At 40.9% G+C, this 23,760-nt stretch overlaps 4 protein-coding genes across 7 annotated transcripts in view; all 4 read left to right on the forward strand.

Moving 5' to 3' along the window:
* LOC139223798 (OX-2 membrane glycoprotein-like) overlaps positions 1–23,760 on the forward strand; it is a 59,515-nt gene that overhangs the window by 9,856 nt on the left and 25,899 nt on the right. The window lies entirely within an intron of this gene.
* LOC139223870 (OX-2 membrane glycoprotein-like) lies at positions 9,915–13,317 on the forward strand. The gene is made up of 6 exons (XM_070855877.1): positions 9,915–9,986; positions 10,396–10,485; positions 10,638–10,889; positions 11,105–11,440; positions 12,247–12,346; positions 12,457–13,317. Exons 1-6 carry the CDS (start codon positions 9,920–9,922, stop codon positions 12,488–12,490), a joined length of 879 nt encoding a protein of 292 aa, XP_070711978.1. The 5' UTR covers positions 9,915–9,919; the 3' UTR covers positions 12,491–13,317.
* LOC139223869 (OX-2 membrane glycoprotein-like) lies at positions 13,392–16,763 on the forward strand. 3 transcript variants are annotated; one of them, XM_070855874.1, is made up of 7 exons: positions 13,392–13,858; positions 14,322–14,660; positions 14,870–15,178; positions 15,256–15,285; positions 15,374–15,470; positions 15,550–15,606; positions 15,867–16,763. In XM_070855874.1, exons 1-7 carry the CDS (start codon positions 13,804–13,806, stop codon positions 15,970–15,972), a joined length of 993 nt encoding a protein of 330 aa, XP_070711975.1. In that variant the 5' UTR covers positions 13,392–13,803; the 3' UTR covers positions 15,973–16,763. The 3 variants fall into 3 exon arrangements, with proteins under 3 accessions (XP_070711975.1, XP_070711977.1, XP_070711976.1); XM_070855876.1 differs by having other exon boundaries at positions 15,550–15,602; positions 15,867–15,998; XM_070855875.1 differs by lacking the exon at positions 15,550–15,606.
* On the forward strand, positions 19,556–22,926 carry LOC139223643 (OX-2 membrane glycoprotein-like). 2 transcript variants are annotated; one of them, XM_070855609.1, is made up of 7 exons: positions 19,556–20,735; positions 21,219–21,557; positions 21,767–22,075; positions 22,153–22,182; positions 22,271–22,364; positions 22,444–22,500; positions 22,761–22,926. In XM_070855609.1, exons 1-7 carry the CDS (start codon positions 20,681–20,683, stop codon positions 22,864–22,866), a joined length of 990 nt encoding a protein of 329 aa, XP_070711710.1. In that variant the 5' UTR covers positions 19,556–20,680; the 3' UTR covers positions 22,867–22,926. The 2 variants fall into 2 exon arrangements, with proteins under 2 accessions (XP_070711710.1, XP_070711711.1); XM_070855610.1 differs by having other exon boundaries at positions 22,444–22,496; positions 22,761–22,892.

Consider the following 23,760-nt stretch of genomic DNA (forward strand, 5'->3'; position numbering starts at 1 on the left):
AAATACATTACTGGTGAAAAAATCTTTCTCATAAACCCTGTAAAATAATACAGTTTCCATATTGAATAAAGAATTGTAAATCAATTCTACTCAGTACAATTTCTGCAAGTCTCTGTATTGTAGGCCAGAAGAGTAAGTTTGTCCAATTAGCATGTGTTCATTAACCGTCATTAACCGTTTGTGTTTTGTGCTCCACGTCCAGCTCTGACATCGTTAACAGAGACGACACAAGGCCAGAAGCATCCGCTTCATCAGTCAGTGGTTCCTCCCGCATGTTGGTGAGCCACGTAATCTTTTATTCACTATCTATAAATGCATTAAGTAGCTGTTTTAATGTGCATATATATGTGTATAATACAGACATTTTAGCATTTCAGGTTTTTAGCTGAGGCCTTTTTGTTTTATTTAAAAGTAGGTCACATGCAGACAGGAAATCTTGAGGGGGGGAGACATGTAGCAAAGGTTAGACTTTGGGATTGAACGTTGCGCTCATGCTATAGGGTCAAGTATGTGTCTTAACCACTAGGCCACCACAGTGCTTGTACAATGTGTAACAATGGTTAGTTCGCACAAGGTAGCACTCGCTTCTCTTTCCAGAATAATGGAGTTCATTGTTCTTTTTACATCTTTTGTTTTTGGTTCACACGTCATTCAGAGAATAACAGAGAATAAAATGACCACATGTGCTGTAAAGTGTGGAGATTGTAGAGAAGCGGTTTCTCCCTCTGCTCTGTCTGCCTTTAAGCAGATTCAGGCGCCCATAGGAACACTGAAACATATAAAGCAAAGTTATTTCCTCAAGTCAACAAGAAATAAAGCCCTTAAAACACCAAAACCAAATCTAGTCAGACTTTTAAAACATGATGCTGTTCTATTTTGATGGTTCCGTAGGATCGAGATGACCCAGAAGAACACTACACAAGCCTCCAGCTGCCAGCAAATGATCTCTACCAAACTATCTTCACAGTGCGCCACTAACAAGACTGCAAGAGGAGCTCAAGCAACAGCACAGCGACTCCACATTTATATGATCAGGAAATAGATAGACGAGAGGCTGATTCAAGCTCAAGTGAAATCTATGAAAATGTTTAGGTGAAAAATAACGATAACATGACTGTACATCATCTGTGTGACATGTTGACATTGGATAACATTTAAGAGGTGTTCGTTAAACATTGAGATTACACTGCCTGTTAAAAACGGTCTGCATGGTTTGATGTAGTTGTTGTGCTTTGACAAGTGGTAATGTTCAATTTGGCTATCAGAAATAATTAATAATTATCAAAGATAATTAATAATTATTAAAATAAATGAACTTTGAATAAAGTCCACCTCGATTGGGGCACCACCTCGAAAAACGAGGAAAAGACAGCCGTTTTAATTGATTCAGTCTCATAAAAATACTAAACTATCAATTTGGAATTATGTTTTATAATTAATTCAATAATTACTACCAAAATGACCACATTGATAGCTAGCTGGAGGATTTTGGAGTTCTTGACAGTGTAGAGGTTGGCAGTGTTCACCCTTGTACAACATTAAAGGAGACAGCAGGTATTAAAACATTTATTAAAACAGAGCAAGACGCAGGGACATCATTTGTTAATCATTAAGGTGAAGGACTTGTACTTTGGTTGTAAGTAGAGCTGAAGCAGAGTAGGTATTAAAGACATCTGCTGTTACAGAAACAAAATCAATCAAACAATCTAACTAAGTCTCTATGACTAAACTAACAAATAATAAGAGTGTGTGTGTGTGTGATAAGGCTGAGGAATGTGGGATGGGCCCACAAAGGTGGGGGGAGAGCCCAAATGGTGATGGCCAGACCCCCTGGGGTGTGGGGCAAAGGAGACAAAGGAAGCTAAGTGCTGTTAGCTTAGCTTTGTCCCTCAGTGGCCTGTTGCAGACTGTGTGTGTGAGAGATAAAGGCGCCAGGTTAAGAAAGGATGGTTAGTTGCATGTAGACCCTGTGTCTGTGTGAACAAACTAACATCAACTAAACTTAATGGCTGCACAGTAACTACAACACATCACAATATTCAAACTCAATGAACGTTAAAGCAAGTCAATACATTAACAGGGGTAAACCATGTATGCAGTAATGCTATGCTAATTATGCCCAGTTAGAGTTTGTTACCCGTCCTTAAAGGGGTAGAAGAAGTGTCCTTGAGGGTGCTGCTTTCTCAGCCTGTTGCTGGAGGAAAGGTGTGGTTCTTGTCCGTTGCTGTGTGGTTGCAGGCTGGAGGAATCCGGTCGCTCCTTTGTTCCTGTTAGTTAGCAGCTCTGTGCTAACTTGCTGGTGTGCTCCTGTTGTTGGTTCTGGTTATCAGCTGGCAGACTCTGGGTCGTGCCTGCTGGCGCTGATCTGCTTACTTCAGGCAGGACCTTGTGTCGCTACCATGAATGAGGTGGCTGCTCTGGACAGACCACACTGAGGCAGAGCTTAGCTGAATTGAGCTTCTCTCCTCTTCAAGAGAGATCAGGAGAGCTGGTCTCTCCTCTGCAGGAGAGACGTCCGGAAAAGAGGGAGCAGAAAAGAGAGCTGGTCTCTCCTCTTCAGGAGAGACGATGAGAAAAGAGAGAGTTTAGTGGGGGTGAACTGGTTTTGTGGGCCTGCGGTCGTAAAATCATGTGTCCCCTCCGGCCAATGGCGACTGTGGAGCTGGGTGCGGGGGTGATTTCACACCTATCTGTGAAACTGGGGGACATTGGGGAAAGGAGCCCAATAGTTTTACAGACAAAGAACATGCAGTTTCACTATGTGCTATTCACTGTATAGTGAAGCACAACATAGTATTACAGTAGTATTTTTATCTTTGTTACACAGAAGGAAAGTAAATGTTCTAAAGTTCTAAAGTTGTATTTTTATCTAGTTAAATGAATAAATAACAGCAAGCTACTTTTGCCAGAAGGTCTTTAAGATGCATTACCATTATTTGATTATTTCACGTGTCATCTGTCTGATAGAATGGGTATTTTGCCTTGATTTTTAACACATTTTAAAACATTTTTCCCTTGTTTTGGTTGCCGTACAGTCATCTCCAGAGATTTTTGATTTAGAGCTGAGAAAAATGAAGAAAGGGGCAGCAGCTGCACACGGTGGTGCATCAGCAAAATGTTAAATTAAATGTTAAGGGCACCTATTAGTGCACTTTATCATATTTTTCTGTTGGAAGAACACCATATAGGCCCTTTGTGAGTCTTATGGCCATGATCTGTGCAATGTTGATTATAAATGACTAATTAGTGGAATGTAAAGACGCATTTTCATTAATGGGATCTGTAAATATCCCAAAACTTGTAATACTTAAATTTTGTACTAAAAAAATGAAAATCTTTTCATTGCTTTTGCTCAACAGATTGTGACAGCCAGCTGAAGTAGGCCACAGTGTGTCTGAACAAAGTTAACTCACTTGTGTCAAGAGTTTTTGTTACTCACAAATGTGTCACATTATACCAGAGCTGCGTGGGGATATAAACTGCATGAGCTGCAAAGACCACACTGCCATATCTTCACAGCTCGAGCTCTGGTTTGTAAATAAGTGACGACCACAGAGCATATGCATCAGTGTTGGAAGGTTAGTGACGTACGACTCTAACTATAAGACCAACTGTAAGACCAATGCAGACAGTACTTAAAATCGTCTGGACTCTTGGTGGATTCATCTCTTTTTTCATCCTGAAGACGCCTTGATATGAAAGCAGAAGCGCCTCCTTTTGAGAAGAGTTCACATCAGCTGGGATCTCTCTGAAGTTTATGTCAGAGAGCAGTGAAAGTGGGGACAGTACAGTACAGGATGGTGTTCGCTGTCAGCAGCAGGAGCTTCTTCATCAGTATGGCCACATGCAGACTGTGCTTTCTTCTGCTTCTCCAGTCTGCTTCTGTGCGCGGTGACAGCAAAGGTAATGCCCAGAAACTAGTTTTAATTCATGCAAGTCGTGTTTCTCTTTGGTTTAAAGGTGACAACTAAACATTTTCTGTAATTTCTTTAGGGTTTGAAGATTCATCAGCGATTGCTAAAACCATAAGGAGCGAACCAGATCTCACTCCACTGTGTACTAATGAGACAGACACTGTCATCATGCTCATAGTGTGTAAGATCAGAACAGAAAGGAGCAGAGAAGAGTGTCTACTGCTGTATAAATATGGACAGGACTTTGAGCACAAGTGCGACTCCAGGTTCACACTTACAGCACAGAATCAGACTGTGTTTCTCCACCTGACCAGCTTAACACCAGTGGATAGTGGGAACTACACCTGTCAGTGTTCATTTCATGGGGGGACACATATTTTACATCTGAATATCACTGTAGAAGGTAAGAGCATTTTATGTATTTCTCCTCTTTGGCTGAATTTACAGTGGTCATTTTCCACCGTGTTATCAGCATGGTAGTATGATACATGTTTCTATGTACAGCAGACAGTTCCCAGTGTCATTTTTCTGATTTTTGTTTACAATGTTTTAGAGGATGAAGACGTCATTAGCTCGACTCAAAGTGCTTTGATTGGTGCACTTATAGTCAGCATTATGACTGGAGTTATCTTTGGATTCATCCACAGAAAAATCCACCACAGGTGGGAGAATACTCTAACATTTGTAACTTATGTACGTGCAGCATCTTACACCCCAAGAGACACATTTAGGTGGATAAGTTTCAGTTTCATATGAAGCAATGACAGAAGACGTGCCTGTCATTTCCTTTCTTGTGTGTAGAAATAGAAAACACAATGCAGAGCGGTTAATGACTGCTGAGTTGTTTGACCCCATAGGAGACAACCAGAATCACCGGCCAGTCGTACAGACATGGTACTGTGCAGAAAAACAGTGTATCTTCTTCTTTTACATGATTCATTCAACTTTGTTTTATTATTATTATTATATCTCTTTTAATAAATGCATCTTTCTGCAGGAGCCACCAGACATCGAGCCGTACAGCACCTTCAAGCAGACAGAGAGCGGGCTTTATTCAACTGCCAGAGTGCTACACTGTCACTCTGACGCTGATAATTCAGACATGTTTACCACGGAGGACTCACACTAGGGGGAGTTAAGTGTAGAGCTGCACTGCTCCCACGTGATGCATGCCTTAAAGAGGCTTTTGTCCACAAGGTGGCACTTCATCACCACCAGTATAGAGTACTACTCATGATCCCAATCAACTAAACATCAGTCAAATAAACAGTTAAAAATAGATTGAGTTTTGAGTTTTCATCTAAAACAATCTCTATTTATTATTTCTGAATCAGATTCTGAATATGAAATAAATGTAATTAGAAGTATTATTGTGGGGAACAAATATTACTTGTTGATTTTGAATTTGTGTCCGTCAAATGAAGGATCCATGTTATTAACTGTCCCATCTGTTGTTTGCCAAACAGAGAGGATGATTTTCTTTCATTTTCATTTCACAAACATCCATAACAACTGATTTTAGATAAAACTGAAGTTATTTTGCTTGGCCCCAGACACCTCAGAGACAGCTTTTCCACTACCATAACTGCTCTGGACGGCATTAATCTGGCCTCCAGCTCCACTGTGAGGAATCTGGGAGTCTTATTTGATCAGGATTTGTCCTTTAACTCCCATATTAAACAGATTTCTAGAACTGTCTTTTTCCATCTACATAATATTGCTAAAATCAGGCCCATCATATCCACTGATGATGCAGAAAAATGAGTCCATGCATTTGTCACTTCTAGGTTGGACTATTGTAACTCATTATTATCAGGCTGCCCCAATAAGTCGTTAAAGACTCTCCAGCTGGTCCAGAACGCTGCTGCTCGTGTTCTGATGAGAACTAAAAGAAGAGACCACATTTCTCCTGTACTGGCTTCTCTTCATTGGCTTCCAGTAAAATCTAGAATAGAGTTTAAAATCCTTCTCCTCACCTACAAGGCTCTTAAGGGTCAGGCTCCATCATATCTTAAAGAGCTCATAGTACCGTACTACCCCACTAGAGCACTGTGCTCCCAGACTGCAGGCCTAAAGTTCCCAAAGTCTCCAAAAGTAGTTCAGGAGGCAGAGCCTTCAGCTATCAGGCTCCTCTCCTGTGGAACCTCCTTCCAGTCTGGGTTCGGGGGGCAGACACCCTCTCTACATTTAAGAGTAGACTAAAAACCTTCCTTTTTGACAAAGCATATATTTAAGGGCTGGATCAGGCCTTAGACCAGCCCCTAGTTATGCTGCTATAGGCTCAGACTGCTGGGGGACTCCTATGGTGCACTGAGCTCCTCTATTCTCTCTCCTCCTCTTCCTCTCCATCGTTATGTCTCATGTCAGCCAAATGTCTGCCTCTAACTTGCTATCTTCCCTGGAGCGTTTCTGTGCTTTCTCATCTCTCAGGTTCCTGTGGATCCTGTGGATCCTGTGGATCCTGGTCCTGGCCCTGCTGATGTGGTTCTCTGGTTCCTGTGGGTCCTGGTCCCGGTCCCGCTGATGTGGTTCTCTGGTTCCTGTGGATCCTGGTCCTGGTTCTGCTGATGTGGTTCCCTGGTTCCTATGGATCCTGGTCCCGGTCCCGCTGATGTGGTTCTCTGGTTCCTGTGGATCCTGGTCCTGGTTCTGCTGATGTGGTTCTCTGGTTCCTGTGGGTCCTGGTCCTGGTTCTGCTGATGTGGTTCCCTGGTTCCTATGGATCCTGGTCCTGGTCCCACTGATGTGGTTCTCCACCAGCCAATGGATGTGCGTCTGTCCAAGGCTCCAGCCTGTCCGTCCTTGGGAGCTGGATCTCTCCTTCACTGTGGTGCTCCCGGAGGTTTCTCTTTTCCCACTGGGTTTTTTGAGTTTTTCCTTCCCGAAGAAGGAGGGTCATAAAGGGCAGGTGATGCCTCGGACTGATCCACCGGACTGATCCATTGGCCTCATCGACTGCTGGACTCTTTATTAGATTGTTTGTTTGTTTGATTGTTTGTCGCTTACACTTGTTTATTTCAGTGAACTTTGTAAAGCACTGTGAGACACTCTGTTGTGATATTGGGCTATACAAATAAATTGAATTGAATTGAATAGATACTTGTTATTATTGTTCTCTGCGGCGTTCCCCTGCTGACACCACCTCTCTTCTGTACAGAGGAAGTAAGTTCACACACATCTGAGGTTTGTTAGCGAGCACTGCAGTCCTCTCTTCTGCACTGTAGAGCCAGCATGCAAACATGCACAGCAAGCATATTCTGATTTCTGGGAAGCAGCAGATTTTATTGAAAGTCAAGAGAACAGATTCCGTCAGCACCATTAGGGCAGATTAAAGGGAAGGAGTCAGCTGTCCTGATGGGAACGGCAAATGCTGCATTTGTTCTGCATGTGACAAGTTCTTCAAAAACGTGCAGTTTAATTCAGTTTGAAAACATGATTGTATGTTCTCACTGGCCTGATGACCAACCAGATAAACATGGCTGGATCAAGATTTTACACATTTTACATGGACAGCTACCCAGAATACCCAACAGTGCTTAAGGAAGTTTAAATCAGCGCCACCAAACTACTGCTGACATGTTATTACGAGTAATAATATGATATGATGTATGATACAGCAATGGAACACCAACAGGGCCGGGGGGGCAGTCTGGCGCCTGATGAATATTTGCACTTTTGATACTTGAAACATATTTTGTTGCTATTACTTCATCCTGACAACTTGTTCCTCTCTCTGATAACCAAAGGACATGACTCATGAAATGTTTCGCATATCAGAAGGCAACAGTGGAAGAAGTAGAGGGCAGATAAAGGGTTGGGTCAGGCTGCCCAGTATCTGCAGTATCAGACTAACCTCTAACAGGTCACAACCAAGGAAATGTTTTGCTGAAACACAACTGGTGCCCAAAGATATTTCTGAAATTCAAGAAGTGATACTTTCTGGTGTGATGGATGATTTATCTAGATGACACAGCTGGGGACTTAATATTGCCATTTGGTAAGGCTGCTCGACTACAAGCCGCTAGCTATGCTGCGTATTTGGTTTAACCTTAACAAGTGCCAGGCACCACAGGTACTTTCCACAGGTAATGAATAGCTTGGAATAGATTTTCTAACATGATTTACTGCAGCAGAGGAGCACTTAATATCTAGACACATACAGATTTTGATCAATAACTATGATAACTATATTAAAAAAATGATAATTGCTGCAATCAACCATATATTGTGTAATGGACACCACCTTGGACCTTCCTTCTTTAAAGGTGTGTCTTAATGATTAATGCTTTTATGTAGTGCTGTAATATGAAAATGACCAGTGACTGAGGAGAGTGCTTTTTCTAAATGCCTTTCTGAATTCTCAATGAATTTCATTTGTTTTTGTTTATTTACACAAGTGCCACCATCTTTGAACACAGTTCCCAGTCTGTCAATACACTTGAGTAACCCTTCGACAGAGCAGTTAGGTTCTTTCCAGGATACACACAGTAACTCCCCCTCCACAGTGTTTTGTAAACAAGATTTCACAAGGACTTGATCATGTGAGACTGAGACTTGCCTGCAGACATGATGAATGTATAATGAGGATTAATGTAATCCATTCTCTCTGCTGTGATGCATTCATGAGGAATGGAGGAAAGATAAATAAAAATGTACCTGTCATACATTTCCTGTAGACTGAATGACTAGTGGTCTGAATAGTTTGGTCATGACTAACATTTCTTGTGCAGAGGCTTGCCTAAGGATGATGAGGTTTGAGGATGTAAGGGAATAAGATTGTGTCATTTTATTCCTCTTTTACTGAAGTGAAACATTCAACAAACACAACGGGAACTGAATCCTTCCTATGCACACCATAGATGCAAACACGAATGTGACTGTCACACAAGTCTCAAATGTAAATCGTAAATATCAGAATCAGAATTCCTTTAATATTCCCCAGGGGGAAGTTCCTTTTGTTACACACAGCTCCAACAAGAAGAAGAAAACACTTCAAACACAAAAGTGAAAATATAAATATATTAAAGTATGTTTTAAAAATTATGTATGTATTATTATTACAAATGATTGCACCAGGTGAGTCCAGAGTCCGGGGTCCTCTTCCTGAACTGGTGGAACAGTTCACGTGCTGTGTGAAGTTGGGCAGTGCCTTTGCCATGGTGACATGGTTGAAGTCGCCCAACCCATCGCCATCGTGAAGCCTCACTGGACAGAAACATATGAAACAGTAACTGTAACAGTAACAATTTAAAATGTGGCGTCACTGCGGACAGGCAAAGCGGTTGATTTGATGTGCGAATGGCGATAGAGCCAACATGGTGTCATTTGGAGATGAGGTTGTGCTGTCACACACAGCACAGCAACAGCTCAGTCATTAGTGCTGAGAAGCTTTTGGCGGGAATAAATTATGTCATATTGTTACTCAGAAATGGATCCAAACTGTATTTTCATGAGGGTGGACTTTCCCAAGGTAGGTTTGTGGGTACAATATATGTCAAATTGTGTTAAAGTGTAACCTCTAATGACTGAGAAGCCACCACAGAGCAGTAGTTCAGGGGAAATCTTCTGTTTCTGGGCAGGTGTACAGTAATCCTAATTTACTGGACTTCACACTTGTGATAATCATGGTGGTGATATTAACAGTAAGATAAAAGCGGTGGGAGTCACTGAGTTTCAAATGAGGCTGAAATAAGTCTTTAGCTTGTCTGTGTTGTTTGCCCTTTATTAAAGTATAAAAACCCTTTAGAGCACACTGTTATCACCTGTAGTCCTGCTAACTGGTTTCAATAATGAAATATTAGTCCTGTTATTTTCTGAATATTCAGTAAGAATGAAGGATGTATTTTACTGTGATGGCCATCATATAGATATATATCCAGCATTTTCCTTTGATGATTTGTTATCTCAGTGCGTCAGCACATGAAAATCCCTGCCCCCCTCTGACTGGACCTTACTTTCAGTTTCGATATCTCTATTTAAAAGCCTGCTCAGAGGCAAAACTGAATATGTCCTCAGTGCTGCAGTGGGGGGAAATGTTTTGGATCCTGATATTCACTGATTTGCTTTTTAAAGGTAAGTGGTGCTGACAGGGTGAGGGCGACCCCTCCTTGTGCACCGTCGTATTTATTACAGAATAAAGAAGAGCCTCAGGTATTATCTATATTTCACAGCACTGTCACTCTTGTAATTTTCTAATGTAAAATGTAAAATTGTAATAAACTAAATTCTCATGTGTAGTTTGTATTTATATATTCTTATTTCTGTTTCATGTTCCTCTGTTTACATATATAGTTCACTTTCTCTATGTATCTGTACTTTGTACTTTGCACTTTGTACTATATGTAATTTAAAGGCTACGTTATTATAACAGAAGAAAATCCCAAAACAGCTTTGTGTTCTATTCAGAGTTTATCCATCTTTGTATTTATGCATTTAACAGCATAACAAGGGGATATGCACAGACAGCTGTTTTTATTTTCAGCTTCTACCTCACACATCACTGGTTATGGCAATACAACAGCTGACTACGGCGGGGATGCTCACTACAGGTGTGCACTGGCCAACCCGAAGGGTGAGGAGAAAACATTTTTTCTAGTTTCACAGTGAAGATGATCATTATATATTATCCTCTTCTATCTGTGATATCTACAGAGCATTTGTTACACAGTGAAACAGCACCTCTGATGCTTTACTGTAAATACTAATCGGAGAATGCCCCAACAGGTGTCCTCCAGGTCACGTGGCAGAGGCTTTTCAAAGACGAGTCCATTGAGAATTTGGCGACTTACAGCAAGCGGTTTGGACAGCAAATAAACGAGCCCTACCAGGGGAAGGTGATCTTCACAGAGGCGTCTCTCAGCTCAACAGCCATCACTCTGACAAATGTGACGTGGGACGATGAAAGCTGTTATATTTGCTCTTTCAATGCATATCCTGATGGGTCCAAAAGACAGCAGACTTGCCTCACAGTGCAAGGTAAATTGCAGTAAATTCACACACCTGAGTGGACATAGAAAGAAAAGAATATTTTGACATTCATCTCTGAGAAAATTATGAAATTTAGGTAGAAAACTGAGACTTTTTCCTAAACGCTCTGCTGATTTTTTAACTAAAAAGCATGTAAGTGATCAAATAGTCTTTTTCAGAATGGCTGCATTCTTCAAAATGACCTGTTTTAATCCCCCATCAAGGAGTATCTGAGGTGAAAACAAATGCACAACCTCGCAGCAGTGACAGTGATGAGGACAATGTGGAGGGGGTCGTGTTTAGCTGCTCTGCAACGGGCAAACCAGCTCCAACACTTCAGTGGGACGTCTCATCTGGTGGGACCATCTTAGAACAAACACAGACCACCGTAGTAACTAACAGCGACCACGTGTTTACCAGCAGCAGAAACATCACTCTGCAAGTACCTGCAGACTGGAAGGGACATGTGGAGTGTGTGGTGAACAGAGGGGCAACGGGGCAAAGGCGGGAGAGGATCCCTTTCACTTCACGACCTAGGAACGGGAGGGAGGACGAGAAGGGTATGCATATGAGTCATTTTGTTTAGTGTGTGTTGTACTGTAGTTTGAGTGTGGGAGCCTGCCTCGGAAATCCCAATGTCAATATTGTTCCCAGCAATGAGCATCTTTGTAAACTAAATAGGAAGTGAACGTTAGAGGTCACCATGCTGACGACAGCCTGTTGCTCTTGAGGAAGTGACCTGCCAAGAAGTCTCACCACTATCAGTCTTCTAGATCAGCTTTGATTATCCTCACTGACTGGAAGGGATGTCACACATCTGCCCCTCTGCAGTCTCTAATGGGTGCATTTGATTCTGGGGCACCAGCCAGAGCTTCTGCCAACACAATTCCCCTTCTTCTTTGTAGTCTTCCAGTCCTCCGAGGCGTATGCCATTGAATTGACATCATCTTTGTTATTAAATGTCCCACATCGGTGTCCCATTGTTCACCGAACCAGGAAGTGAAGAAAGTCCCCAACATCCAATCTATGTGATGTTCACCAGGAATTAACTAGGGAAGTGGATGCAGTGTGTGAAGGAGTGTCACCTAATACTCAAACTGTAAACTCAGTATTGTTTTCACTGAGGCACAGCTGAGCAGTGACTCATTCAGTTCCAATGGTTTCAGTTTCACTTCTCTCTAAGTTTCAAAGTGAAGTGGGTTAAGCTGAAGAACTCTATCCCTCCCTCCCATGACAGGTCAGGGTAGTTGGGTCTTAGTGTTTAAGAGTAAAAATATCACCAAGAAAATTTCCCACCTTCTTCTTTTGATGCAAATGTCATTTAGGTAATTGCTGTACAAGCTGACCCTGTGCTGTTCCTCTCCAGGGAACCGACTGTCCTCCCGTGAGATCTCACTCATAATTAGTGCTATCATGTTACTTTCCTGCATCGCTGTAGCTGCTGCTGCTGCAATGAAGCGAAAAAGGTGAGATATTTCACAAATGCACATTGTAGTAGTGTAATTCTCCTCACAGCTAATATATCTGCCCAGCAACACGATGTGTAATAATCTCTGCTTTTCTTTCTTCCTGGCAGGTTAAAGGGCACCACAAGGAGAGAAAATGTTTAATGAGCATTTGGCTGTCTTAGACTATTCTCACTGTGGGTGTTCATGCCTGAAAGCATTCCAAAAACCTTTAGGGATGTAACAGTGAACTAAGCTATCCTAGATCCAGCTTCCAGCCTCAGTTTTTACAACACAAAATACAGTTTACTGTAGTATTCGGTTTTGCAAACTACCTGTGCACTTTTACTTTGTGTTTGGAGCTTCAAGCTAAAAGCTTCAGGTTTTATTGAATGTAAAAAGGCAGCAAATGTGACCAATGTTTCATAGGAGTATTACTAGAGTCGCTTCAAAGCAGCTGTGATGTGAAAAGACAAATATGTCGCCCAAAGTGGAGCAGATTAATCACATGTAGGATTCAATGCAAGAGTAACGGTTTGCCAACAAGCAGATCACCAGCAAAAGAAGTGGATGTCACAATGTCACAGACTGGGCTGTAGTGACGCCTAGTGGGAAACAAGAGAGATCTGTTGACCTGTGAGGCAATCAGATGATTAATTTATTAGAAATGTATCAAATCTATATCTAAATCTTTATTTATAAAGTCTGAATTACAGAGAATATATTACGTAATATATTATTTTGTGTGCTGGTAAATGTGCACTTTTCCCACAGTTTTGCACTTTAATTTTCAATGTTTGTGTGCACTAATGTTATTTATTGCTTAATGGACTCATTGTGGCGGTGGCCTATAGAGCCTATGCTTGAAGTGCAGTCTGTAGTGGAAGCTGATTCCTGTGAAACAATTGGATCATTAACCTGTGGACTTTCTCAACAATTACTAATGTTTGATCTGTCAATTGATATGCTGCATAAATTATTCTCCACCCTTTTTCCTGTATTTATTTATTTTGTGCAGTTAATCAAAATGTGACATTTAAACGTTATAAGTGACTTCACAGTGTTTTTGTGCCCTGGATTATGCCTGGGATTATGGAGGTGACTAACTAAGCAGTGCTCTAACTAAAAAACAGAGTCATATAATCTCAACAAAGACAGAAAAAATATGGGCGGTCAAAATGCTTCTCTCTGATTGGTCCGGATGTACCACTGCTGCTGTCAATAGGGGGGGAACAGGTGTCATGTGCTGTTTATATCACATTTTAAACAGCTAATTATCCATCACTTGCAAAACAAATCACTTTAATCAATTCTTATCATGTTAACAAAGGGCTCATATTTTTTGTAAAGGCTGTTTTCCAAATTGTCGGTAAATAATTGTTTGTATGACACCTACAGTGATAAGTTCACCCAAAACTCACCTGTGAACAAAGGAATGCTTTCGCTTTGAAAATGGCGGGAGGAACAATGAGGCAACAATGTGGTGCAGTGCACTTGTATACATTTTATGTGCGTTTGGAGGCTTTTGCAAAGGTGAGAAAGAAAAATATATTTTCTATCAGACAAAGCTGACTGACTCCTGCGTGTCCTTTGTTAACTGTAGTTGCTACTTTTGGCAGGTGGAAATACTTTAGTATCAGTTAATGGTTAAATCCACATTTTATATATTTTGCACACGATAAAATGACTTACATGTTGTAGGTCTACATGTTGTAGGTCTTTACAGACCAACCACAGTGTGAGCTGTCATCTCCTGCAGCTCAGTTGATTTGGTCTATTTGAGGTTTAATAAAATGCTGTTTTAATTTGCTGTGACCACAAATGTTCAGCAGCATCTCTAAAATGTACCTGTGGTGTGAAATCATATATATTTAAGTTTATCCTTCATATTTACCATATTTTCTTGCTTGAACTACAACAGAATAATGCAGAAAAATGTCTTTATGAGATATTCTAGATGAAAGCATCATTATATCTGCACTGTCATCTCCTGCAGCTCTGAGCGCTGAGATCCAAACCCAGCACACGGTGATGGCAGCAGTGGGAGAGGAGGCCTACTTAAACTGTCAGCTCATGCAAACCAGAGATGTTCTTCAAGTCACGTGGCAGAAGATCTCACCTGAGAGGGAGGAGAATCTCGCCACCTGCAACAAGTTCTTTGGTCAGAGGGTGAATCCTGACTTTAGAGATAAAGTGGAGTTTAAAGAGGCCGGACTGCAGAACAGCTCCATAGTCATCAGGAAGGTGTCGGAGCAGGATGAAGGATGCTATCGCTGCTTGTTTAACACCTACCCTGATGGTGCTATCACTGGTTCCACCTGCCTGCAGCTCTATGGTAAGAACCTTTATGCATCAGGAAGACATTTCCATAATAAGCCCCTCTTCTGCATAAGAAACCCTGCAAACTTTAATCTCTTTAGAAGCTCATTTTTTAGAAAGTGACTCATGTGCTTCTTACAAACTAACATACAGGACAAATATAATCACCCCAGAAGCTGATGTCTTTGTCTCATGCGCCATTTTTCAACATCTTCTCTTTGTCAGAGCTGCATGAACCCGTTCTACATGTTGGAGTATCAGACTGTGCTGAGGAGGCAGTCGTGTCCTGCTCGGCCACAGGTCGACCTGCTCCCACAGTGACGCTGAACGTCCTGCGACAAGACCTCCACCTCTCCAACCACAGCTCTGTCAGTGTCGCCAACGCCAACGGTACAGCCACTGTCACCGCCACAGCCGTGCTGCCTCGTCTCTGTGACAACAACACACAAGTAGGATGTGCAGCACGAGTGCTGTCTGGTCCTCAGATAGAGGTGTTCATGACAGTTCCTGAGGTCAAACAGTTGTCTGCTGAAGGTGGGAAACACTTCCAAAGCTGCAGTTTTATACATTAATAGTTACTTTAAGATTCTGATGTTTGTGGCTTTTTCCAGGTTTTGATGAGGAATCTGAATCCAATGACAGTAAGTTGATGTTCAGATGTAGATACATTTGATCTGTTGCTGCTTTCTAAGTTTGTCATATCAACAGTTGTTCCTCTTTTTCTCAAAGGTAGCTCTTGGAGCATTGCATTGCCTTTGGTAGTGATCTGTGTTGCTGCTGCTGCTGCAGTCATTATTTTCTGGCTTAAACGGAAAAAACAGAACAGGTACTTCTTTTAATCAATATCTCAGTCTATGAGAGCTGATAAATATTTGTCCAGCTTTAACTGTTCATAAATCCTTCAGTCTGTCACACAGGGTCCCGAATGAGATTGTTCAGTCTACAATCAATGACCTCTGTATGTAAGCCTCTCTTTATAATCTCACCCTTCACTTGCACACACGCTAAAATGATTCGATGTGTCTTCAGTCTGTCGTATATTGTCACATTTTGCCTCCACACCCACTTATTGCCCCCCTGCCCTCCCACCTAATCTGATACTTGCTGCTTATGCAAAGCAAAATCTGATGCATGTCAGTTTCCTCTATCTGCTTCTTTTGCAGTATTAATTGATGAAAGAAACATTGTGAGCTAAAATGCATTGTTTTGCTTTTCTGTTAAGGACTCAAGTGTTGGTCACACAGGACAAGGATGAGCTCAGACAACGATCTCCTGTGATGGTTCAACCAAACGTGTCCCCTCTGATGTCAAGGACACCATGTGATTGACTGGACTGACTTATAATTATTAGCATTAACCACACAGAGACTGTAGCTCCAGACTGTGCACTGCACATCATTTATTTAGTTGTTCAACAACTAAGCGAGAGACCAAGTCTGTGGAAAGCACTAGAAGATGACTGTAACATCTCCAGATGTTTGTATTCACTTTTTATACACTTTTTATACAGTTTTTATACCATTTGATGCTTTTTTGTATTTGTTAATTGTGGACTCTCCATTATGCTGCACTTAACCAGTATTTGTACAACATACATAAGACGACACTAATCTATAGAAATATGAATTCTCTCTCTGTGTGCTTTATTGTGACTTCACACTACGAGGAGCTTTTGTCCACTTGTGTTATCTAACAAGCTAAATTATGCCAAATAATGAATTAGAGAGTGACTGAGCACGCACAATGTTATTGCTTTGTTGAAAGAATGTTTAACAGATAGGAGGTTTGTTTTAAAGTGGAGTCGATGAAAAACCTTTGGTGATGAAATGTGCCAAAAATGTGTAATGTGTATCCCTAGAAAGACTTTTAGAAGCTCCATGTGACGATAGAAACCACTGAAAACCGTAGATTGTAATTGCACTGATATATTTAAGACCCCAAACTGTGATCTGTGTGGCGTTTAGAAGACAAAGATGCAGTTTGTCAGTGAAAACATGAAAATGTTCTTTTGCTTATTATCTTTTTAACGATATCCTTAAAATGTCTGTCAACAATAACAGCATCTCAAATGACACATGCCAGCAGTAGAACGGTTTTATCACGTGAACTTGAACATAAAGAAGAGACACAAATATCCTTGTCGTTGGTCATTTTTGTGCTGAGTGACTCCTGCATGTTTATTGTAGTTGTGTAAGTTTGTATTAGTTAAGCCAGAATGTAAATGTCAATATATGAAAAACTGTAGCAGAAAGAAGTCAAATAGGCCAATTTTAGTGGGGATAAGATTCACAGTACCACTAATAATCCTCCTGTGTAACAGAGTAGGGTTTAACATTATTCTCCATCCACACTCATTTGAGGAAATTGCTATTTAAATGAGATTTTATCACTGTTAGCGCTGCCACTACTGCTTTGTCTCCTGTTGCTACTAATTCTAACAACAACAGCAAGAATAACTGACCACATTGTGTCGATTTGGATGTGATTTATTTCCAACTGGCCTCAATGTCACCTGGAGATGTAGTTGCACCACCTGGCCACTGGAGGGCGCTGTTTACTGTAGCTTTATTAGGCAGCTGCTCACAGTTCAAAGGTCAACACAGGTAAAGTTTTACCTGATTTTCATGCCCTGCCGTCTATCATTATGTGCAAAAGTGTTCCTACTTGTAGAGTTTTCAGTCACTTAGAATAACATGTAATCATGTCGGTGTCTCACATCTCATATTGTTCATTAACAGAATTTCTGTGTTTATTTGGCAGTCATACACCTTCCCTGGTGACGCTTTCACTTTCACAAGTTTTGGCGGTAGATACAGTAGAGATAAAGCTGCAGAGATAAAGCTACAGAGATGGCGCACCGTGTACTTTTCTGTCTCCTCTGGGCGTTTGGAGTTGTACAGGCAGGTGAGAGAGTAATCACTACCTTCACATCACACTATGTCATTTATTTCTCTCCAAGTGGAAGCACAGCTGGGAGACTCCTGTGTTTTCTTTGGTTATTGCAGTTGTATCGGGGTGCGTTGTTTTGAAAAGATTTGGCGCTGCAGCACGTTCTTAAACATTTTCTGCACTTTTTGGTTCTTTATTTATCTCCTCGCATCCACAAGTCCACAGTGAGAGAAGCTGCTGCTCTGTGCGCTCAAGAGGATGAATAAGGAACTCTGGATTCAGCCTGTCTCATTCTACTACTGTGTCTCTTATTTTCTATTTAGCTTCTTATTAGTTGATTTGGTCTATTTGAGGTTTAATAAAATGCTGTTTTAATTTGCTGTGGCCACAAATGTTCAGCAGCATCTCTAAAATGTACCTGTGGTGTGAAATCATATATATTTAAGTTTATCCTTCATATTTACCATATTTTCTTGCTTGAACTACAACAGAATGATGCAGAAAAATGTCTTTATGAGATATTCTAGATGAAAGCATCATTATATCTGCACTGTCATCTCCTGCAGCTCTGAGCGCTGAGATCCAAACCCAGCCCACGGTGATGGCAGCAGTGGGAGAGGAGGCCTACTTAAACTGTCAGCTCATGCAAACCAGAGATGTTCTTCAAGTCATGTGGCAGAAGATCTCGTCACCTACAACAAGTTCTTTGGTCAGAGGGTGAGTCCTGACTTTAGAGATAAAGTGGAGTTTAAAGAGGCCGGACTGCAGAACAGCTCCATAGTCATCAGGAAGGTGTCGGAGCAGGATGAAGGATGCTATCGCTGCTTGTTTAACACCTACTCTCATGGTGCTGTCACTGGTTCCACCTGCCTGCAGCTCTATGGTAAGAACCTTTATGCATCAGGAAGACATTTCCATAATAAGCCCCTCTTCTGCATAAGAAACCCTGCAAACTTTAATCTCTTTAGAAGCTCATTTTTTAGAAAGTGACTCATGTGCTTCTTACAAACTAACAAACAGGACAAATATAATCACCCCAGAAGCTGATGTCTTTGTCTCATGCGCCATTTTCCAACATCTTCTCTTTGTCTCCTTGTCTACATTTGATCTGTTGCTGCTTTCTAAGTTTGTCATATCAACAGTTGTTCCTCTTTTTCTCAAAGGTAGCTCTTGGAGCATTGCATTGCCTTTGGTAGTGACCTGTGTTGCTGCTGCTGCTGCAGTCATTATTTTCTGGCTTAAACGGAAAAAACTGAACAGGTACTTCTTTTAATCAATATCTCAGTCTATGAGAGCTGATGAATATTTGTCCAGCTTTAACTGTTCATAAATCCTTCAGTCTGTCACACAGGGTCCCGAATGAGATTCCTCAGTCTACAATCAATGACCTCTGTATGTAAGCCTCTCTTTATAATCTCACCCTTCACTTGCACACACGCTAAAATGATTCGATGTGTCTTCAGTCTGTCGTATATTGTCACATTTTGCCTCCACACCCACTTATTGTCCCCCTGCCCTCCCAGCTAATCTGATATTTGCTGCTTATGCAAAGCAAAATCTGATGCATATCAGTTTCCTCTATCTGCTTCTTTTGCAGTATTAATTGATGAAAGAAACATTGTGAGCTAAAATGCATTGTTTTGCTTTTCTGTTAAGGACTCAAGTGTTGGTCACACAGGACAAGGATGAGCTCAGACAACGATCTCCTGTGATGGTTCAACCAAACGTGTCCCCTCTGATGTCAAGGACACCATGTGATTGACTGGACTGACTTATAATTATTAGCATTAACCACACAGAGACTGTAGCTCCAGACTGTGCACTGCACATCATTTATTTAGTTGTTCAACAATTAAGGGAGAGACCAAGTCTGTGGAAATCACTAGAAGATGACTGTAACATCTCCAGATGTTTGTATTCACTTTTTATAAAGTTTAAGTCTACAATTTGATCCAGCTTCCAGCCTCAGTTTTTACAACACAAAATACAGTTTACTATAGTATTCGGTTTTGCAAACTACCTGTGCACTTTTACTTTGTGTTTGGAGCTTCAAGCTAAAAGCTTCAGGTTTTATTGAATGTAAAAAGGCAGCAAATGTGACCAATGTTTCATAGGAGTATTACTAGAGTCGCTTCAAAGCAGCTGTGATGTGAAAAGACAAATATGTCGCCCAAAGTGGAGCAGATTAATCGCATGTAGGATTCAACAAGCAGATCACCAGCAAAAGAAGTGGATGTGTTTTGGTGGCAGTAATGTCACAGACTGGGCTGTAGTGACGCCTAGTGGGAAACAAGAGAGATCTGTTGACCTGTGAGGCAATCAGATGATTAATTTATTAGAAATGTTTCAAATCTATATCTAAATGTTTATTTATAAAGTCTGAATTACAGAGAATATATTACGTAATATATTATTTTGTGTGCTGGTAAATGTGCACTTTTCCCACAGTTTTGCACTTTAATTTTCAATGTTTGTGTGCACTAATGTTATTTATTGCTTAATGGAATCATTGTGGCGGTGGCCTATAGAGCCTATGCTTGTAGTGCAGTCTGTAGTGGAAGCTGATTCCTGTGAAACAATTGGATCATTAACCTGTGGACTTTCTCAACAATTACTAATGTTTGATCTGTCAATTGATATGCTGCATAAATTATTATCCACCCTTTTTCCTGTATTTATTTATTTTGTGCAGTTAATCAAAATGTGACATTTAAATGTTATAAGTGACTTCACAGTGGTTTTGTGCCCTGGATTATGCCTGGGATTATGGAGGTGACCAGCAGTGCTCTAACTAAAAAACAGAGTCATACAATCTCAACAAAGACAGAAAAAATATGGGCGGTCAAAATGCTTCTCTCTGATTGGTCCGGATGTACCACTGCTGCTGTCAATAGGGGGGGAACAGGTGTCATGTGCTGTTTATATCACATTTTAAACAGCTAATTATCCATCACTTGCAAAACAAATCACTTTAATCAATTCTTATCATGTTAACAAAGGGCTCATATTTTTTGTAAAGGCTGTTTTCCAAATTGTCGGTAAATAATTGTTTGTATGACACCTACAGTGATAAGTTCACCCAAAACTCACCTGTGAACAAAGGAATGCTTTCGCTTTGAAAATGGCGGGAGGAACAATGAGGCAACAATGTGGTGCAGTGCACTTGTATACATTTTATGTGCGTTTGGAGGCTTTTGCAAAGGTGAGAAAGAAAAATATATTTTCTATCAGACTTTTTTCTTGAAGTGAAAACACAGCTGAGTGACTCCTGCGTGTCCTTTGTTAACTGTAGTTGCTACTTTTGGCAGGTGGAAATACTTTAGTATCAGTTAATGGTTAAATCCACATTTTATATATTTTGCACACGATAAAATGACTTACATGTTGTAGGTCTACATGTTGTAGGTCTTTACAGACCAACCACAGTGTGAGCTGTCATCTCCTGCAGCTCAGTTGATTTGGTCTATTTGAGGTTTAATAAAATGCTGTTTTAATTTGCTGTGGCCACAAATGTTCAGCAGCATCTCTAAAATGTACCTGTGGTGTGAAATCATATATATTTAAGTTTATCCTTCATATTTACCATATTTTCTTGCTTGAACTACAACAGAATGATGCAGAAAAATGTCTTTATGAGATATTCTAGATGAAAGCATCATTATATCTGCACTGTCATCTCCTGCAGCTCTGAGCGCTGAGATCCAAACCCAGCCCACGGTGATGGCAGCAGTGGGAGAGGAGGCCTACTTAAACTGTCAGCTCATGCAAACCAGAGATGTTCTTCAAGTCACGTGGCAGAAGATCTCACCTGAGAGGGAGGAGAATCTCGCCACCTGCAACAAGTTCTTTGGTCAGAGGGTGAGTCCTGACTTTAGAGATAAAGTGGAGTTTAAAGAGGCCGGACTGCAGAACAGCTCCATAGTCATCAGGAAGGTGTCGGAGCAGGATGAAGGATGCTATCGCTGCTTGTTTAACACCTACCCTGATGGTGCTATCACTGGTTCCACCTGCCTGCAGCTCTATGGTAAGAACCTTTATGCATCAGGAATACATTTCCATAATAAGCCCCTCTTCTGCATAAGAAACCCTGCAAACTTTAATCTCTTTAGAAGCTCATTTTTTAGGAAGTGACTCATGTGCTTCTTACAAACTAACATACAGGACAAATATAATCACCCCAGAAGCTGATGTCTTTGTCTCATGCGCCATTTTCCAACATCTTCTCTTTGTCAGAGCTGCATGAACCCGTTCTACGTGTTGGAGAATCAGACTGTGCTGAGGAGGCAGTCGTGTCCTGCTCGGCCACAGGTCGACCTGCTCCCACGGTGACGCTGAACGTCCTGCGACAAGACCTCCACCTCTCCAACCACAGCTCTGTCAGCATCACCAACGCCAACGGTACAGCCACTGTCACCGCCACAGCCGTGCTGCCTCGTCTCCGTGACAACAACACACAAGTTGGATGTGCAGCACAAGTGCTGTCCGGTCCTCAGATAGAGGTGTTCATGACGGTTCCTGAGGTCAAACAGTTGTCTGCTAAAGGTGGGAAACACTTCCAAAGCTGCAGTTTTATACATTAATAGTTACTTTAAGATTCTGATGTTTGTGGCTTTTTCCAGGTTTTGATGAGGAATCTGAATCCAATGACAGTAAGTTGATGTTCAGATGTAGATACATTTGATCTGTTGCTGCTTTCTAAGTTTGTCATATCAACAGTTGTTCCTCTTTTTCTCAAAGGTAGCTCTTGGATTGCATTGCCTTTGGTAGTGACCTGTGTTGCTGCTGCTGCTGCAGTCATTATTTTCTGGCTTAAACGGAAAAAACAGAACAGGTACTTCTTTTCATCAATATCTCAGTCTATGAGAGCTGATGAATATTTGTCCAGCTTTAACTGTTCATAAATCCTTCAGTCTGTCACACAGGGTCCCGAATGAGATTGTTCAGTCTACAATCAATGACCTCTGTATGTAAGCCTCTCTTTATAATCTCACCCTTCACTTGCACACACGCTAAAATGATTCGATGTGTCTTCAGTCTGTCGTATATTGTCACATTTTGCCTCCACACCCACTTATTGTCCCCCTGCCCTCCCAGCTAATCTGATATTTGTTGCTTATGCAAAGCAAAATCTGATGCATATCAGTTTCCTCTATCTGCTTCTTTTGCAGTATTAATTGATGAAAGAAACATTGTGAGCTAAAATGCATTGTTTTGCTTTTCTGTTAAGGACTCAAGTGTTGGTCACACAGGACAAGGATGAGCTCAGACAACGATCTCCTGTGATGGTTCAACCAAACGTGTCCCCTCTGATGTCAAGGACACCATGTGATTGACTGGACTGACTTATAATTATTAGCATTAACCACACAGAGACTGTAGCTCCAGACTGTGCACTGCACATCATTTATTTAGTTGTTCAACAATTAAGGGAGAGACCAAGTCTGTGGAAATCACTAGAAGATGACTGTAACATCTCCAGATGTTTGTATTCACTTTTTATACACTTTTTATACCCTTTTTATACCATTTGATGCTTTTTTGTATTTGTTAATTGTGGACTCTCCATTATGCTGCACTTAACCAGTATGTGCACAACATACATAAGACGACACTAATCTATAGAAATATGAATTCTCTCTCTGTGTGCTTTATTGTGACTTCACACTACGAGGAGCTTTTGTCCACTTGTGTTATCTAACAAGCTAAATTATGCCAAATAATGAATTAGAGAGTGACTGAGCACGCACAATGTTATTGCTTTGTTGAAAGAATGTTTAACAGATAGGAGGTTTGTTTTAAAGTGGAGTCGATGAAAACCTTTGGTGATGAAATGTGCCAAAAATGTGTAATGTGTATCCCTAGAAAGACTTGTAGAAGCTCCATGTAACGATAGAAACCACTGAAAACCGTAGATTGTAATTACACTGATATATTTAAGACCCCAAACTGTGATCTGTGTGGCGTTTAGAAGACAAAGATGCAGTTTGTCAGTGAAAACATGAAAATGTTCTTTTGCTTATTATCTTTTTAACGATATCCTTAAAATGTCTGTCAACAATAACAGCATCTCAAATGACACATGCCAGCAGTAGAACGGTTTTATCACGTGAACTTGAACATAAAGAAGAGACACAAATATCCTCGTTGTTGGTCATTTTTGTGCTGAGTGACTCCTGCATGTTTATTGTAGTTGTGTAAGTTTGTATTAGTTAAGCCAGAATGTAAAT

The sequence above is a fragment of the Pempheris klunzingeri genome, chromosome 24, assembly GCF_042242105.1.
Source record: "Pempheris klunzingeri isolate RE-2024b chromosome 24, fPemKlu1.hap1, whole genome shotgun sequence".
NCBI lineage: Eukaryota > Metazoa > Chordata > Actinopteri > Acropomatiformes > Pempheridae > Pempheris > Pempheris klunzingeri.